Genomic DNA, 18,183 nt, shown 5'->3' with positions numbered 1-18,183 from the left:
AGGTGCTTGTAAAATAAAGCGCTCAGCTCAGTTTTCACGTCAAAAGTAAAATGCTTGTAAGTGCATTACTCTTCATTTGGAAGGTTTAAAATTTCCACTTACATTTTGATTGAAACTTGGCAAAAGCAGCATGAGTACATTTGGTTAAAGCTGGTGCTGCAGTACTTAAAAAGCAGAGTTACATAGTAGAAATGCCGTACAATTGTAAACTGAACAAATATGTTAGGATAAATACTGCCCAGTGTGCTGGGACTACCCCATCAAAACTTAATACTGTGAACCTATTAGGCTGCATCTCATTAGCTTAATGGATTTCATTGTATGAGCCAATCCAACACTGTAAAAGTCTCACAAACTCAACAGAAAACTAATAGCTCAGGTAACGTCATCAGCTATCACATAAAATCAGGATAAAAATAGAATTCCACTCAAATTTGTACAAAAAAACCTTAAGTTTTTACAACTGTAAAGTGTAATATACATGAAGAGCACATTGTAATCAGGAAACAAAAAAAAAATCCACAGGCTAACTAGATGAGTCTTCACAGTTTACTTTAGCCTTTTGGAGTTAGTCATCATAAATTTAATTTTCAATCCCAACTGTTAGGAGTAACTATGTCCGACCCCTATAGCTGCTTAGAATTCCCAATGACGTAGTCCAAGGAATTGTGTGCTTTCTTAAAAAAAATGCAAAGAAACCGAGATACTCTCAATTAATGATTCTCCCCCCTCCCCAGATTCTACGTGCAATATATAGCACCCTTTATTGAGTTGACTGAACCGATGTCGATTTTGCAATTCTTTGTAATCACAAAACATCATAGTGCAATGTGATCCGACAGCAAAGAACTTGTATTCAACAAATGACTCAATAAGTCTTACTATGCTTCAAGGGTCCACAAGATTAGTCTAATATAGCCATTTAGTACATTAAAAATCAGTTTCTATTGAAATATTTTTCAAGAGTCCCATTGTAAAATCTACAGTGTAACAAGGGCCATTCTAATACAACTTGCACAATATCAAACTTAATTATCTACCCAATAAATTACCAAGGCCTATTCAGCACTTTCCAGAAGTCACTTAAGTCTGTTTTGTTATGCATTGGATTGATTCAAATTAGTGTACATCATCCAATGCCTTCTGATAGACCTTCCTAAAAGGTTTATATAATGTATTGGCCAAATCATCTAGGCTTAAACCAAACTGGTATAAAGACTGGAAATTTCAAACTGGAAACTTCATGTTGAATGATTAATGCAGTAATTCAAAACATTTAAAACAGGATAACTTCCGTTATCTTGCCATCCCCAACACACATTTTCTTCAAGGTGTCACTTTCTTATATATCAAGACCTATATCATTAGGATGGAAAAGTTAATTGAAATACACAGAAAAATACTGACTGCACTGGTCTATTTAGTCCATTTTAAAAAGAAAACGGAATCCACAACAAAAGAAATGCTACACAGTAGTAAGCTAAAGGGAGAATTCCATTTACAGCAATAAAGCTTTGGAGCCCATTTCGGGTCAGATTCGAGTCAACTTTTGTGTAGAAAGTCTTGTAAAAGTGAAACAGGTGGAAATCTACAAAAAATAAAGTTAGCCACACTATTTGTTCTAGTTTATAGATTATTTTCTACATCATTGCAATAAAATTTCAGAGTAAACTATAGGTTTAACTTAAAATTTGGGTAGCCAAAGCTCTGTTGCAGCATAAGAAATATCTTTTCTTTATTGATAACTGTCAAGACTATATTGATCCCCAGAAATCAATTGGGCGACCAACGTGTTTTTCCCCAAAAGCATCAATACATAGTACAAATCCATCAGTACAATGTTTTTGTGAAAAATTGCCATTTAATTGACAGTGTGTACTATCTCAAAACCCATACATAAAGGAGATGTAGTGTACAATATATTACAGAAGAGCACCAGTACGTGCACATTCAAGTCAAGTTCTTTTAGTAAGAACTACTAATCCCCGATAAGTACCCTAATACTTGTTCCATATACACACACACAATCATGCACAAAAACCAGAACAAACCAAGGTTTTGTTTCCCAAACGGAAGTTCCAGGTGTATTCACTTTTTATTCTCTGCAGCACTGCTTTCACCACTCTATATAGGTTACAGTATAGTGATTTCAGTTTGCAAAATAGATACACATAGTTCTATGAACTTCCCACACAGAGTTCGTCACTCTTTTTTGTTGGAAACAGTTCTAGTAGGGGGGTGGAAAACTCAGACCTTTCAAGGACAACTACTGGGCGAAGGAAGTGAAGCTGCTTTAAGGCAAGGTCTCCACAGTCTGTGAGTGCCTTATCCAATATTGTTCGTAAGTTCTCCAAAGATGGAGATGGCCCCGGTGAAATTAGAGGCTCAATTGCTGGAAAACTGTTATGCACAGAGTCATTTTTATCACAGTCTGCACTGTACTCTTTATAGTTTTCCATTGTTGATTCTTTCGATCCAGTGTTAACTGCTGACTCCCTCTTTTGTGAAGTATACTTTTTGCAGCGTTTAGGTGGTTCCCAATGCCACATTTCATCAACATCATTCTCAGTGTCTTCACTTTCTTGAATAAACTTCAGAAATGAGGCTTCAAAGCCTATAGGTTTGTATGTGGTTAAGTCAAATGGTTTCTGCTGACCATTCTGGCTCTGTTGGCCATCTTTGGTGCCAAAGAGTGAGCCCTGTGTCAAAGTGGAATTTGTTCTCTGTGACTGTCCCTCCATTTCAGGTTTTCTTTTCAAAGGCTGCTTTAATTTAGGGAAAAGTGAACCATTCTGGCTCACACTTTGCTTTGCTAAATTTGTGATTACCCCTCCATTTTTAGGTAGAAAAGCTTGATTTGCATCATTTTCTTTGAAGCCTGGACCTCTATTTGACATCCCTGTGGCAGAATTGCTACTTACAGTTTTCCCAGGAAACAGAACACTTCCACTACCGGAAATAGCATTATTTCCATTTCCCACACTGCAGTTATGCAACTGTTGTCCTGTTCCAATTTGCTCAGGGTCAACTTTAAACTCCGTTTTCAAAGGTGTTTCTCCATTTTGTTGCCTAAGAACACTGCAACCCGGGGTTTCCTCGGTTTGCTCAGAGATCACTTTTTTGGGAAGCTTTGGTGAATCAGATGCCAATTTTTCACTGTGCGATGGGTCAGAGTATTTCTTGCACACTAGGAGAGCGTCCAAGTTCTGCTCGATATATTTAGCGGTCATTTTGTGTTGTATTTTGTAGTGTCTCAAAACACTGCGACGACTCAGGACAACTGTTTGACAGTCATCAACCATGCATGGAAACTGATCCCTCAAAACCTCCACTTTGCACATTGCAAATCCATGGTCTGTACTCTTCAGCAAGAAATCACGACATCTGCCCGATTTTCTTGGATCCTTTTCAGAGTCATCCACAAGGGAACCATCCAAGGCCATACAAGATTCATTTCTCTCAGAGTCGTCTTCTTGTGGTACAGAGTCATTTGTGTCATCAGAATGATGTTCAGTAACACCCTTTTCTAAATCAGACTCCAATTCTGACGCCTTTCTGTATGTTTTGCCTTCAAGGTCCCCACTATTGTGGCTTTCACAGTTAGACTCAAGCTTTAGCACTGGACTGTATGAGCCAAGGTGTTTCTGGTATCTTTCATAATCAGGATCAACCTCGGATTCAGAATCACTGCTGCCTTCATCAGTAAGACGCTCTACATTGATTCGTTCCAAATTAGGCTCACTCATTAGTGCTGAGCCACAGCTGTCTTCGTCAGTGAGATGTTCCTGCCCAAATAGTTTATCAGGTTTAACCGTAGGAGGAGAGCTGCGTGTGGCCCCATCAATAAGATGGCTGTGGTCACATCTTTCCAAGTCAGGCTTATAATCATACTGAAAGTTCTTGCGCGGCCTCAGTAATATTGACTTATAGTGGGCTTTGTGCTGTCTTTGGACATGGCGCAGGTAGCTGGAGCGGATGGTGTAAGTGCGGCTGCAACCATCTATACTGCACTTAAATTGTAAGTCACCTGGGGCCTCTCTTTTGACTTCAAGATTAATCTCATGAGCTTGTTGCAGGTGCCGTCTAAGGTTGCTATATACATTAAAGGAAGCTAGACAGTCTGGCTGATTACAAGCATACTTTCCAGTTTCACTACCTGCAAGCTTGTGAATTTCACTGTAGTGTCTCAGAAGCACTCTAGGATATTGGAAGCGTTTGGTGCAACCTTCAAATTTGCATTTGAAGATTTTCTTCACTTTGGTATTATCTTTCTTGGCATTCCCTTGATCTTCTTCTAAACACATTTGTTCCCGGTTGTACTGATGTACGGTCTGGTAATGACGTATCAAATTCGGCTGGCCAGTGAAAGCCGCAGAACAGCCCTTATGAATGCAGTGATAAGGTTTGTGGTATTTATTCAAGATGTAGCACAAGTTACTTTTAGCACCAATTCTTCTGCTCCCTCGACCTTCTTCCTTGGATTCTGAATCGTCTGCACTATCTGGCATCATACTAGATTCCATGCTGCCGTTCAAACGCATCTCCTCAGATTTTAAAGATTCTGTGGATTCAGAACATTCTCTTTCAGTAGTGAAGGACTCATTCATTGTATTCTCTGAATCACTCCCAGTTTGGCGCCAACTTCCACTCACTGCGCCAAGGTGTGCATGTTCATCATCCCCAAATAAATTAAAGCTTTTTGCCTGGTAGGAAACACTCACTGGGTAAAGGCAACCCTCTTCTGTCTTAATAGGCCCAGCATTCTCAGACAAACTCAACCTTTCAGTGACATTCTGAGTACTGCTCAAATTATCTTCAGGCAGGTGTGGACTGTCATTCTCAGTTTTAATTAGGATATTTGGCACATTCAGCTGTGGATTTGTATTGCTAGGAACAGAAACACAGTTAATGTAGGAAAACTTTCCTTTCTGCATGTCCTCTTTACTGAACCTATGCATTTGTTTATAGTGAGTTCTAAGATTTGTTTTTCTTGTAAATGTTCTTAGGCAGATGTGGCATTTGAATGGTGCAAACCTGAGTTGAAACCTGCTTAACTGAAGAACCTTCTCCTTAGAGTACTTGTGAGTTTTAACATAATGGTTGATGAGGCCATCTTTGGTCATTGCCTTAAAGGCACATCCTTCATGGTCACAGACGAATGGCTTAATGATTCCAGAGTCCTCTTTAGATGAATCACTTTGGAAGAGCTCATGAGAATGTGGCTGCAATTGGGAATCATTACCTGAAGGTGTGGAAACAGAAGCATCGCTGGTAGGGATCGATGTAGGAGGAGGCTTTGACGAAGGTGGCGATGATAAAGTGGAAGCACACACCATCACATCATTTCTAAATGCTTCAGATTTATCCAACTGAAGCTTCTGCAGAGCCCTTACAAGTTCTTCCAGTGTTGGCACTACAGGAGCACAACCGGCACCATTTGGAGGCTGGCCTTCATACCTCTTCACAGGAGTGGTCTCTGTACTATTCTCAGCGAGTAACGGGCATTTTATTTTGCGAGCCAGATGGCCACCAAGTGATTTAGGGTTCGAAAACTCCTTGAAGCACCTAGAGCATACAAACTTATTATCCTTAAAAATAGCAGGCCACTTGGCATTTCTGTTGTTCTTGGGCTTCTTGGCTCTCTGAGTTTTGAGCAACACATTTTTATTTCCACAAAGTTCATCAATTGCAGGCAGTACTGACTCGCCTTCTTGTCCCTGCAATGATGACTGCAGCGGTGCCTGTTGCCCTGTTTCAGTTTTAACTTTGACTTGATTCGGTGCAGAACCTTTCAGCGCCTCTCTACTGTGTTTATCAATTCGTTTCTTAGCCTTGTAGTAGTTTGGATGAGCCACTTTAATGTGTTTCTTCAGATCCTTTGTCAAGGCATACATCATAATACAGCCATCTATCCCACAAGCAAGCTTATTTAAGGTGGTCAAGTTACCTCCAGCCCCTGTTGTGATTTTGTGCTTAGCCAGGCTCCTGTTAATTTCTGGATGAAGGGTAGCCGCTTTCATCATATCCTCAATGTCACTTAGCTCTTTAAACGATGCCAACTTTTCTAAGGGTACAAGCAGATTTTCAGTATAAACATTCTGCAGATTGCTATTTCCAGGTTGGTTCTTACTGACAAAACTTGAATCTGCAATATCAGTACCTTGTACTGCTGGGTAATAAGAGCCACCTGGACTGTACTGTGCTTCGTTTTCCCTTTTTACCATATCTTGGGGCAGAGAATAGCTGCAACTTTGTGAAGATCTTTCTGCAATTTCATTCAACTTCTCATTTGCATTTTCTGTGGAACTGTTGGGACAAAGTTTCTCCTCTGCTGTCACAAGTTTAGGACCATCATCGACCAGACCTTCTGTGGTGTCACTCTCTTTCTTCAGAAATTTGGCCTCAAAATCTTCCAGTTTTGTTATACCATGTGTTTGCAGGTGATTTTGAAATTCGCTTTTTGAAAAGTAGAATTTCTTACAGCCAGATAAATTGCAGGAATAGGCTGCTTCCCGGTAATGCTGAGCTTCATGGTGATACAACAAGCAAGATCCACTGAAAACCTTGTTACAACCTTTAAATGTACATTTGGATCGGAATTCTTTATGCTGTTTCCTGTGTTTCACGAGATCAGCAAAGGCCTGAAAGCTTGCATTGCAGTCCATTTGAATGCAAATATAAGGCTGCAACCCCGAGTGTACCTTTAAATGGGCTTTAAGATGGTAGTCACTGACAAAATGGCGCCGGCAGTATTTACACAGTGCCTTCCTGTTATTCATTTCAAGGAAGTGCTTTACATTTTCATCATTGTCCAAGTGATCATTTTTCAAATGTGCCGTGAGATTTTTATAGTATTTAAATGACCTCAAGCAATCTGTTCCTGGGCACGGATAACTTTCTGTCCACTGTGATACAGCAGTTTCATCCACTTCAGGTTTGGACATATCACCTTGTCCTTCCTCCACTGAGTCAGTTCCGCTGAAGATTATATAGTCATTTTCCTCAACCTCTTTTTTAACCAATCCTTTCACTTCGTCGACAGGAAGTTGTTGCTTAGGAGGTGGACTCACATTTAATGCAGGGAGCATAGACTTTTCAGCCGATTCTGGTTTTTTTTTCTGTTTTTTCTCTCTCTTCGGTTTCTTTATGTGTTCCTTTACGTGTGGGGTAAACTGCTCCTTTTTCTTAAACTTCTTTGCACAAACAGGGCAGGAAAATATTCCATCTCTAATGTGAGTCTTTGCATGATGTACAATTCTAGCCACAACGTAATCTTTCTTGCACAGCACACAGAAGAACATATTTTGAAGCCATCTATAATATCTTTCAGACATCACCTTTTCTTTCTTTTTAAGACTTTCTCCATCTTTCTCTCTTCCGTCATTCATTGTCTCTGGGATTTTGCTCATCTGATCAAAGAGTTCATTACCATCCAATTCATCTTCACTGAGTTCATCTTCTGAAATAGCACCAGCCTGGTCTCCCAGATGCCCCCGACAATGACGTTTTAGAGTTTTCCAATCCCAAAACTCTGGATCAAAAGGCCAGTGGGATTTTAAAACCAACAAAAGTTCACAGTGTAACGAATTGGGGATGGGGCCATTTTCCTCATCATATTTTTGATCAGGCTGCTTATACAGCTTTTCCACTTCACGGTAAGCATCCACTGTGGGTTCCAGCAGGAACTGAGTGAGTTGACAAGCACGTCTGACTTCAAGGTCATCTGGCATCAAGCATGCAATGGTTTTACAAATGGAAATCTTCATCTCTGCATTTTCATTAGACTGAATACGAAGGGCTCCTACACACAGTTCAATAGAAATGGGGAGACCAGCTCCTTCTGCCTGTAAAAACAAACAGAAAAAATAGTTTCTTTCTTTCCTTTCTTAAGAAATGTGTACCATTTTAGGGTTTCTTGGTAACATCAACTAAAATGCACTTAAAAGACAATATTGTGCTTCAAGTCAGAATATGCAAATTACCCATATTAGTCTCTTATTACGGCAGTCATTACATGAGAAACAGTGCTTCATTTGGAGGTAGAGAATAAACAACCAGCCACTGAGTTTTTCTAGCAATCATTACAGAACAGTATTAAGAGCAGATAATCTGTTGGCCTCCTCCATAACAGATGCTTGCGATGTCCTACAGGCTACAGTTTCTTGAATATAACTTTCTTATGTACGGCCCTTGAAATCTGAGTCTGAGGGACTCTTAAACAGTATTGATGTACCAATATGATGATCTTGAAATCACCCAGTCAACTTGGAGTGCAACTCTCCAAAGGATGAGAGCCAGAGCGTGTACATTTAAGGCATTTTGTGGGGTACTTTATGATTTTATTTTTGGTCGAGGGGCGGGGGCATTGGTAGGAACTGGAGCAAGACTGGTGCATGTGTAAGCAACAGGGTGAAACTGAAGAGGACTTATGAAATGGGAACACTTAAGGAAAGTATTTCCTCAAACAAAATAGTATTGACAGAGACAGTTGCTGGAATTTACTCACAAAGCACAGGTGTACTTTGAATTGGGATAAAATTCATCTACTGACTAGAAAAATCCTTTCCTAGTGTCACTCAAAAGTTGACCATGGAAAAACTTGCAACTTCTTCAGCCATCTCAAGCCCATCTAGCTTTAATTAAGTCTCAGGATATGGTACAGCTAAGAGTACATGTCTCTTGATTTTATAAAGACAGCTGACCACTAGAAAGGCCTAGTGTGTTCCAACATCAAATTTAAGATGGCATTGTAGTAAACAATATTTGAAAGGTTTTGGGTCAGGGAAGGTTAACACAAATTAATCTCCAATTTCAAAGTCAAAAAAGATCAACATTGGCTACAGAAATATGTGAAAATTACAACTGAAACAAACAATTAAGAGCCTTTGAAGTAACTCAAAAAGGACTAGAATGACAACTTTCAGTGCAGAAGTACAAGCACTACTATATGAAAAAGCACTACTAAACCCAACAGTTTTCAAATATTTTTTCAATTCCATGAGATCAACTGGTTACTTACTTCAGATTGGATAACTTTTATTAGGAAGAATATGTGGTACACTGTTCTTGCAATAATACCAAGCTGCCGACAGCGCTCTAGGAAGGAATCCAAAGAGGGATCCATTCTCCGCTGCAACTTGCTCCAAAACAGAGTGAGTTCCCTTTGCGGAAAAGAAAATAAAATTATTTTCTGTTCAAGTACCTTTCCAGATGTAAACCCAGAAGTTTTAAAAAAGTGGCAGTATAACCAGATTCCATTCTCTCACAATCACTGCATTCAGCCAAAAATAGTTTGCCTCTCTTGAGGCTTGCTCCGGCTATATCACGCACAGAAATAAACCCACAAGTGACAATAGAAGGCATCTGTTTGACTGTTACAAATTTTGATCCATAATGACTACATATTTTGAACAGGAACCAAAATATTACTTAAATTATTAAATGAAACATGACAAAACATTTCTGGTTAATTCCTCTGATGATTTATTAAATCTGCCCCAGTGAGAAGCTTAAACAAACAGATAAATGACATTAGCTTTGGTTTCTGGTCTGTACTGAGATAGCTAATCACAACCGTGGCAGCAAGAGTGTCGTTACATTTGGCTTGAAGTTTCCTGAGTTAGGGAGGGAAGACGAATCCCAGTTTCCACTCTCTCTGAATAGCAATTAGCTGGGGATAAAATCAGAATCAGCTTTGAAGCAATGCATGGCTAATTCTCCACTGATCCTGTGCCAATCTTGGCTCAAATGTACAATGTGGCTAGTTGGGTGAAGAACAAAATCTTAACAGCTCAGAAGCAGGCCATTCAACCCATCATGTCTGCACCAGCTCTCCAAATGAGCAATATGACCTAATGCCATTGCCCTGCCTTTTCCCTGTATCCTTGCACATTATTTGAATAGAAACAAGCATCTAATGCCCTCTTGAATGCCTTGATTGAGCCTGCCTCCAACACCCTTCCAGACCAAAACAATTTGTGTGAAAAAGTTCTCTCATGTCACACTTACTTCTGCAAATCACTAAATCTGTGCCCTCTCGTTCTTGATGCTTTTATGAGTGGGAACAGCTTCTCCCTATCTACTCTGTCCAGCCCCTCATGATTTTGAAAATCTCCTCTTGGGCTTCTTCTTTCCAAGGAGAACAGTCCCAACCTCTCCAATCTATCCTCATCGCTGAAATTTCTCATCCCGGGAACCATTCTTGTAAACCTCTTCCGCACTCTCTCCAATGTGTTCACATCCTTCCTATAATACTGTGCCCAGAACTGTACACTATATTCCAGCTGAGGTCTAACAAGTTGTGTTATATAAATTCAGCATAACCTCCCTGCTCTTGTACTCTTATGTCCCTATTAATAAAGCCCAGGATACTATATGCTTTATTAATGCACTCTCCACCTGTCCTGCCACCTTCAATGATATATGCACATATACACCCAAGGCCTTATGCTCCTGCACCCCCTTCAAAATTTCACCTATTATTTTATATTGTCTGTCCATGTTCTTCTGGCCAAAATGCATCACCTCACACTTCTTAGCAAAATCCCAAAGAGTTTACACCTTTAGGAGAGGAGGAGAATGTCAGAGAGACAATAAGCTACAGTTACTATTTCAAAGCAGAGATAAAACACAAGTGCTCAATGAAATCAACTTCAACTTACAAATACAATTACAATCAACAAGCTGCCCCAACTTCACTGTCATTGGGTCAAAATCCTGGAACTCCCTTCCTAACAGCACTGTGGGTGTTCCTACAACACATGGACTGCAGTGGTCGAAAATGGCAACACACCACCTTCTCAAAGGCAGTTAGGGACAGGCAATAAATGCTGGCTTAGTCAGCGATGCTCACATCTCTTGAGCAAATAAAAAAACCCACAGAAATACAAGAGTAAAACAATCGAAAGGACAATGGAAACAAGTACTTTACACGTTAGGCAGTGACACAAACACTTATTACACCATGTTAAAATATCAGTAACAACCCTGTCCAACAAGTGTGAACATACATGCATCTGCTACCTTGAAAAATGTAAAGCATTAATAAACTAAAAAAAAACTTACCAAGAGCAATAGACGCTTTCCTGCTGCAGTTGATGAGTAAGGAACGTTGTACATAGGACAAAGGCAGCGTTATCCTGGCCATCAGACTCCAAATTACAAATAATATCCAGTACTTCCTTGCAATCAACACGTGCAATCTATCAGAAACCGAATGTTTTAGATAATAGAATGTATCATCTTTGCAATTCCAATTTGGACATTTTAACTCAAGTTCATTCCAAACCTGGTAGATAACCTAAACAGACAACCTCTCCCAATTCTGTTGGAAATGAATTAATAATGCTCAAAGTTCTTTGCATATCATTATTCAAATACATTAGAATATTACGTCATTATATTACAAGATCACAAGTCAGATATAGATAAGGAAGCTCATTCAAGCAGTGTTCCCGAAAGGCCCTTCAACTCCAGAAAAGAAAGGAGTTCCTAAAATGATTCCAAGATTTTTGACTTCACTACTCTGCCTTAAGTCTGATTCATGTGTTCATTACTTTTAAGAACATCCTGACATCTGTCCCAAAATTACCTTGCATGGATTTGAATGTGAATTTTATTCAATTATGATCTAGTTCAAAGTCAAGCTCTAGACTTGGGTTTTCCATATGTTATTTTGTTAGATACATCTATCAGGACATCTTTCAAATCTGAAAAACTCAAGTTTCTTTTGTCTTAAAATTCTGTGCTCTTGAGGCGAGAGGTCAATCTTGTAGGTTCATCAGTAAGTGGTGTTCCTCATGCCTTGGCTGCCAGAGAACCGTGGATATGTTTAAACCACTTACCTAAATTAAGAATCGATTATTTTTCTGTGAAAGATTTATGAATATAGTGGGGACCCACTTTCCCTGGTGTAGTGATGTATCTCCCAGAACAGGAAGATCCAATTTTAAAAACAAATTATTTTCTGGCGGTATACATGATTAAATAATAGGTTCTTTACCTCTTTTGCTGCATCCTCATTGGGTCCCATAGTGCAGAGGCAAGTGAGGTAGATTTGTCGAAAAGCACCTTTGCTGTTAATTTCTGAGTTTTCTGCACAACACTTTGCTAGCAGTGTTGCATCAAACTTGCGATCTATTTTCATCAGATGTTTAATGCGTATCTCAAGGAATGCAGGCCCCTCTTGGATCAAGTAATTGTTTACTATATGAACAGAAAAGATAATCAGGCTATAATCCATGCCTTGGATGATGCATCCTTGACTTCTGCATCTTAGCATTAGATTGCACCTTGGCATTAGATAAAACAAAAAGATACACATCAGGGACTAGTTTACAAAAATTATCTTTAGCACCTGACACATGAGAAAATTAAGTCTGCCATAGTGGTTTATATTCTGGAATCTACCAAATCCTGATGGGTTATCATCACAAAATATGACTAAAGAACCATTTCTGGCTTGAATTACCTTTCAGTCCTTTTAGTTGAATAAATCAAAATAAAATTTGAGGGGCTGCAGCTTGAAAAGTAAAAAAGAATTCTCAGCTGCAACACCCCAAGCAGCTTGTGCGTGTCAATAACTTACATTCCACATTAATCTCAAAAATACAAAGATCTTAGTTACAAAGTTTCTGCTAGGATCAAGAAAAAAAACCAGAAATATTGAAATAAAAAGTTTTTTTTTTTTAAGTTTGAATAGTAGGGTTTGTAGTTATGTGAAAGTTTCAGCCCTTATTCCATATTTGCACTGATTACTGATAGAAGATAATTTCCAATAGAATTATTCCACTCCATAATACATATTACCTGAGTCTTTCTACCTGTAGGCTTATTCTTTCTAAAAGCCAATTCCAGATTTGGGTATTTATTATGACTTCCTCCCTACAATCCCAATCCCACTTCATCTCTCTGCATCTATTCTCAAAGCATCACCTTTACTAGTCTCTAAATTGTCCTTCATACCAGCAACCTATCCCAGTCTCTCTCTCTCTCACAATATTTCCAATGCTTCTTAAAAGAAACTGTTCAGCAGAGAACAAATCAATTCATTTATCTAAGCATTCCAGTAAGTTTTATATTGTGCTGCATATATAAGAGGTTAAGCAAAATCTAATCAATTGATAGCTTTACTTCAGTATCACCCCAGAAAGAAAAAAAAAGTTCCTGTAAACTAGTGATTTATTTTACTAGCTACACTAAGTGTTAAAACTGTACCAGATGACATACCAGATGACAGTTCCTTCTAAACAAAAGAGCAAAGTATTCCTTAAATGCTTTTATTCTTCATTATCAAACTAATAGGTCTTTTGAAAAGCCTTTGTTTCATAGTGGAAAAAATACAATATATACAAACACCAAAGAGGGTAGTTATAAAATAATCACCCAATTTTGAGATAAATTACTCGAGAACAGATCTATGGATGGTCTTTTATGCAGTACTATAGCCAGAATCTCAGCAGCCCTCCAGGAGAAGGATGCAGATGTCTTGCTTTGAACAAAACTGTTCCAATTGGTTTCCTGGCCAGAAGAATATCCAATCTGTGGGATTCTGGAGGAGAAAAGATCCCATGATCCACAACTTCTGACAGCATAAAACCCTAGGAGGGACACAGTCGCATAAGCACAATACAGTCAACCCCCATTGTTGGCAGGGGTTCCATTCCCGCAAAATTTCATGAAGGGTGAAATCGCGAACAGTGAACTTCCACACTTCAGCAACAGCACGTGCACAGTACGCACTACATGGGAAATGAGAGAGTTTAACATTTTACATAGCAGATAAGCAAAGTTTTGGGGCCACAAACTGCAATTTGGTGTACATACACATTCACACAGGTAAACAAATTCACGATGAGGGGGCTGCGAATGACAGGAGTTGACTGTAAAGAATGGGGCATTCAGGTACCTAACTATGGATAATTAAGACTTTTGTGTCTACAACATAAGGCAATTGCATTTCCCTAATATCCTGCATGTTTACAAATCTGCTACAGAACTGCTTGCAAATTACAGGCTATTCAGTAGTTTTCTCAGTAGCTCAGTTCCTAAAGTCAATATGCAGTGGAATTGCATGCCCAGAATGTAATAGGTTCAATTCTGTCTCTGCTGAGTTAATTTTAGCTTTAGCAGCAAGTTGGGTGTGCTGCAATTGGTCTATAGGCCCCCAGGCCATGCATTTGAGATGTGGGGTGCAGAGGGGCCAGAAAGAGAGACATAGAAAATCAGCCAGGTGCTTGCTATTCAATGATTCCTGTTGGAAAGTTTGGTCAATACTTGGGCGGTACCAAGGGTACCTGGCACCCATGCAGTGAGTAGTAGCAGTCAATATCTAAATCAGCACAAAAGGGATTCTACTACATTAAGCTGCCTATCTTTCACACATCCAAATTTTCAAATGGGGAGTAAACAAATTAAAAAAGAAAAAAGGCATGGAAATAAAGCTAACCTACATTTTGGAAAATAAGCACATTGACTCAGATTTAAACAAGCTATTATCTATCAAATCTAATCCACGACCGCAGAATCAGAATGATACGGCACAGGCGGCCATTCAGCAGTGTGCCTGGGCTAGCTCTTTGGGATAGCTATCCAATTAATCCCACTCCCTTGCACTTTCGTCACAGCCCTATATTTTTTTCCCCTTCTAGTCTTTAACAAATTCTCTGAACGTTCATATTACAACTGATTTCACCAGCCTTTCAGCAGTACATTCCAGATCACAAGTCACTGGCAAAAGAACCAGAGATGACACGAGGGAAATTTTTTACGTAATCATGAAGACTGTATCCTCTGGCTGTCAAACCTTCTGCCACTGGAAAAGTTGCTCATTTACTCTTAATTCATAATTTTAAGCATCTCTATTAGGTTTCCTCTTAACTACTTTACTCCAAGGAGAATGCTACCAGCTTCTGCAGTCAGTAAGCATTAAGCGAAGTCCTTTATCCCTGGTACCATTCCAATACATCTCTTATGTACAGTCTTCAAAGCCCACCACCAATGTTAGGCTGGCCTGTAGATGCTGGATTTATCTTCTACCCTTTTTGTTTTTAAAGCAACCTCTACAACTTCCACTTTTGCTTCCTTCAGTAACCTAGGATGCATCCCATGCAGACTGCATGACTTTTTTACTTTGAGCCCTGCCAACATTTTCAGTATCTCCTTTTTAACTACTTTAATCCTACCCAATGCCATTAAACTGCGTCCTCCTTTACTGCTGTTTCGGCATTATCCTTCCTTGTGCAAACAGGTGCAAAGTACTCTTTAACACCTCATCCATGCCTTCTGCCTCCACAGATTTTCCTTTTGATCCCTAAGCAGTCCCAACCTTCCACTATTTACGTGCTCGAGACACTTCTGGGTTTCCTTTCATGCTAGCCATTAATCTACTCTCATGCGAGACAGTTCTGGGTTCCCTTTCATGCTAGCCGTTAATCTACTCTCATAGTCTCTCTTTGCACATTGTATTTTTTTTAGATCTCCTCTGCACTTTCTATATTCAGCTTGGCTCTGTTGTATTATGTACCTCACAACTGGCATAATTTATTTTGGCTATGAATCGCCAATCCTTTTTCCAGATGCTTATCCATACAATTGAGAGTAAAAGAAATAATAGTAAAGGCTTGAACAGCCACTCTGCTTCATGTCTTTGGTCTTCTCATATTAAAACCAGTAGCAGAATTCAGGCTGCAAAACCAATGGTAAGGCACAGAAGCCACCAAAGGTTAGCTTCCACGCAGTTCAGATTTTGAATAGCAGATTGCACAATAAACCTCCTATCTAACTTTCCATAGGTATCAATTAAGTCCTCAGATGCATTCACAATTAGAGATTGGCATCTTTCCATTTGTGAAAGATGACGGGAATGCAGCCTCAGAACTTGAGCTCAGATGAGATCATCTGCTGCATTTCTTTTGATAGCTGAACAAGCCAATTCTGGAAAGGCAAAGTCTGCCACAAGTGCCACACATGAAGTTGTCACACGCAGTGGCAAATTCCTGCCCCAGCTGGTATCACCATTTACATCGATCGTCAGCTAGAGTTTCCCATTTGTCATGATTGACATTGACGGCTTTCATGTTTCTTTTGACAGCATCCTTGAATCGGAGCTTTAGGCACCTGCTGGTCTCTTGGCAAGGGCTACCTCCAAGTATAGCATACCCTTGGGGATGGGCCATCTTCCATCCTGTGCACATGACCAAGTCAGTAAAGCCTTCTTTGCTTTACTAGCACTAGCATGCTTGCCCTTGAAAGGACTGTTCTATTAGCTACTTTGTCTTTCAATATGATGCAAATGCCAAATGCAGTGTCATTGACACTGGAAATGCGAGTTATTGAGTCTCTGTTCTTGGTAGTTGCAAATTGTCTAGGTCTCTGCCACATGCTAACAGGCGGAAGGTCAGTTTGCCATTTTTTACCATGCCTGTTTTGCTAGTCAGCAAAAATTGCTGGCTGCCTTTCCAAGGTCTCTTAGTCAAGAGAGATTCTCTGTCACTGCAGATCTAAGGTAGCAAAATTTGCTGACATTTCCCAGTGGTGGATAGTTGAGTCTGATCACAGGTGAAGACACAACCCTGTCCTATAATTACAATTTTCTTGATAACAATGGTAAGGGGGTATATGGCAAGTATGGGCCAGATGATCCATGAGCCCATGGAGCTGAATAATCTTTAAAATTACCATTATCTTGCTATAAAATATTTACTGAATACAGAATATCAGAAAATGAATTACCACAATATGGATTGTTTCATCTATGTACATACCTAGGTGTTTAGATAAATACATACAAACGTGATTTCATGCGAATTAGCAGTAAGCCATTCAGCCCCTCAAGCTTGATCCGCCATGCAAAAAGATCATGGTTGATCAGATTGTGGCCTCAACTGTTCATTTTACTTACCCCCAATAACCTTTGATTCCCTTGTTAGTCAAGAATTTATCTACCTCCGCCTTAAAAATATTCATTGACCCTGCCTCCAATGTGCTCTGGGGAGAGTTCCAAAGATTCACAATCCTCGGGAAAAAATGTTCTTCCCAACTCCGGCTTAAATGGACAACTCCTTATTGTTAAAACTAGTGTTCTCTCATTCTAGTCTCTCCCACAAGGGAAAAGAAACATCCTTTCAGCACCACCCAGTCAAGGCCCCTCAGGATTTTATATTTAAACATACGGATTAGGTGGAGTAGGCCCTTCGGCCCCTTGAGCCTGCTCCACCATTCAATATGATGGCTGATCTGACTGTAACCTCCCACCTAGCCTTGATAACCTCTCACCCATTGCTCATCAAGAATTTAACTCTGCCTTGAAAAGAGACACTGCTTCCACTGCCTTTTGAGGAAGAGAGTTCCAAAGACTCACTACCCTCAGAAGAAAAGTTCTTCTCATCTGTCTTAAATGGACAACCCCATGTTTTTAAACATTGATCCCTAGTTTTAGATTCTCCCACAAGAGGAAACACCCTCTCCATATCCAACCTGTTAAGACCCGAGGATCTTATATGTTTCAATTAAGTCCCCTCTTACTCTTCTAAACTCCAGTGGATACAAGCCTAGTCTGTCCAACCTTTCCTCGTGAGATAACCCACCCCCATATCCCAGGTAGCAGTCAAGTGGACATCCTCTGAACTGCTTCTGACACATTTATTTCCTTGCTTAAATAAGGGGACCAAAACTGCAAACAGTTCACTGGATGTGGTCTGCCCTGTACAACTGTAGCAAAACATCTTTACTTTTATATCCCATTCCCCATGCAATAAACAGCATTCCATTTGCCTTCCTCATCACTTGCTGTACCTACATATTAGCTTTTCCTGATTCATGCACCAGGACATTCAGATCCCTCTGTACCATTGACTTCTGCAATCTCTATCCAATTATTCTATTTTTCCTGCCAAAGTGGACAAGTTCACATTTTCCCACATCACACTCCATCTGCCAAATCTTTGCCCACTCACTTAATCCATGAACCCTTTGCAGATTCCTTATGTCCTCTTGACACCTTATTTTGCTACCTATCTTTGTGTCATCAGCAAATTTAGCAACCGTACATTTAATCCCTTCATCAAAGTCATTTACATATAGGTATCGGACCCTTTATCTGGGAAGCCTGGGACCGGACGTGTACCTGATATGGGGATTTTACAGGTTTTGAGACTTGGGCTGGGCAGAATTAGGATAACGTAA

At 39.7% G+C, this 18,183-nt stretch overlaps 1 protein-coding gene across 3 annotated transcripts in view; it reads right to left on the bottom strand.

The window, feature by feature from the left end:
• Positions 1 to 1,476: 1,476 nt before the first annotated feature.
• Positions 1,477 to 18,183, bottom strand: part of rlf (RLF zinc finger) — a 55,397-nt gene continuing 38,690 nt past the window's right edge. The window contains exons 5-9 of one of the 3 annotated variants that reach the window (XM_041212642.1): positions 12,002 to 12,204; positions 11,065 to 11,201; positions 9,020 to 9,161; positions 6,161 to 7,844; positions 1,477 to 6,064 (exon numbers count right to left, since the gene is read on the bottom strand). In XM_041212642.1, the coding sequence (XP_041068576.1) occupies positions 2,178 to 6,064; positions 6,161 to 7,844; positions 9,020 to 9,161; positions 11,065 to 11,201; positions 12,002 to 12,204 (6,053 nt within the window). In that variant the 3' untranslated portion in view covers positions 1,477 to 2,177. Of the gene's footprint in view, positions 7,845 to 9,019; positions 9,162 to 11,064; positions 11,202 to 12,001; positions 12,205 to 13,383; positions 13,479 to 18,183 lie in introns of those variants that run through there. The other 2 variants (XM_041212643.1, XM_041212641.1) reach the window with 2 other exon arrangements.

This window comes from Carcharodon carcharias, chromosome 19 (genome assembly GCF_017639515.1).
Source record: "Carcharodon carcharias isolate sCarCar2 chromosome 19, sCarCar2.pri, whole genome shotgun sequence".
In the NCBI taxonomy this organism is placed as follows: domain Eukaryota; kingdom Metazoa; phylum Chordata; class Chondrichthyes; order Lamniformes; family Lamnidae; genus Carcharodon; species Carcharodon carcharias.
The sequence above is the reverse complement of the archived record's forward strand: the minus strand, read 5'-3'. Positions and strand labels throughout refer to the sequence as shown.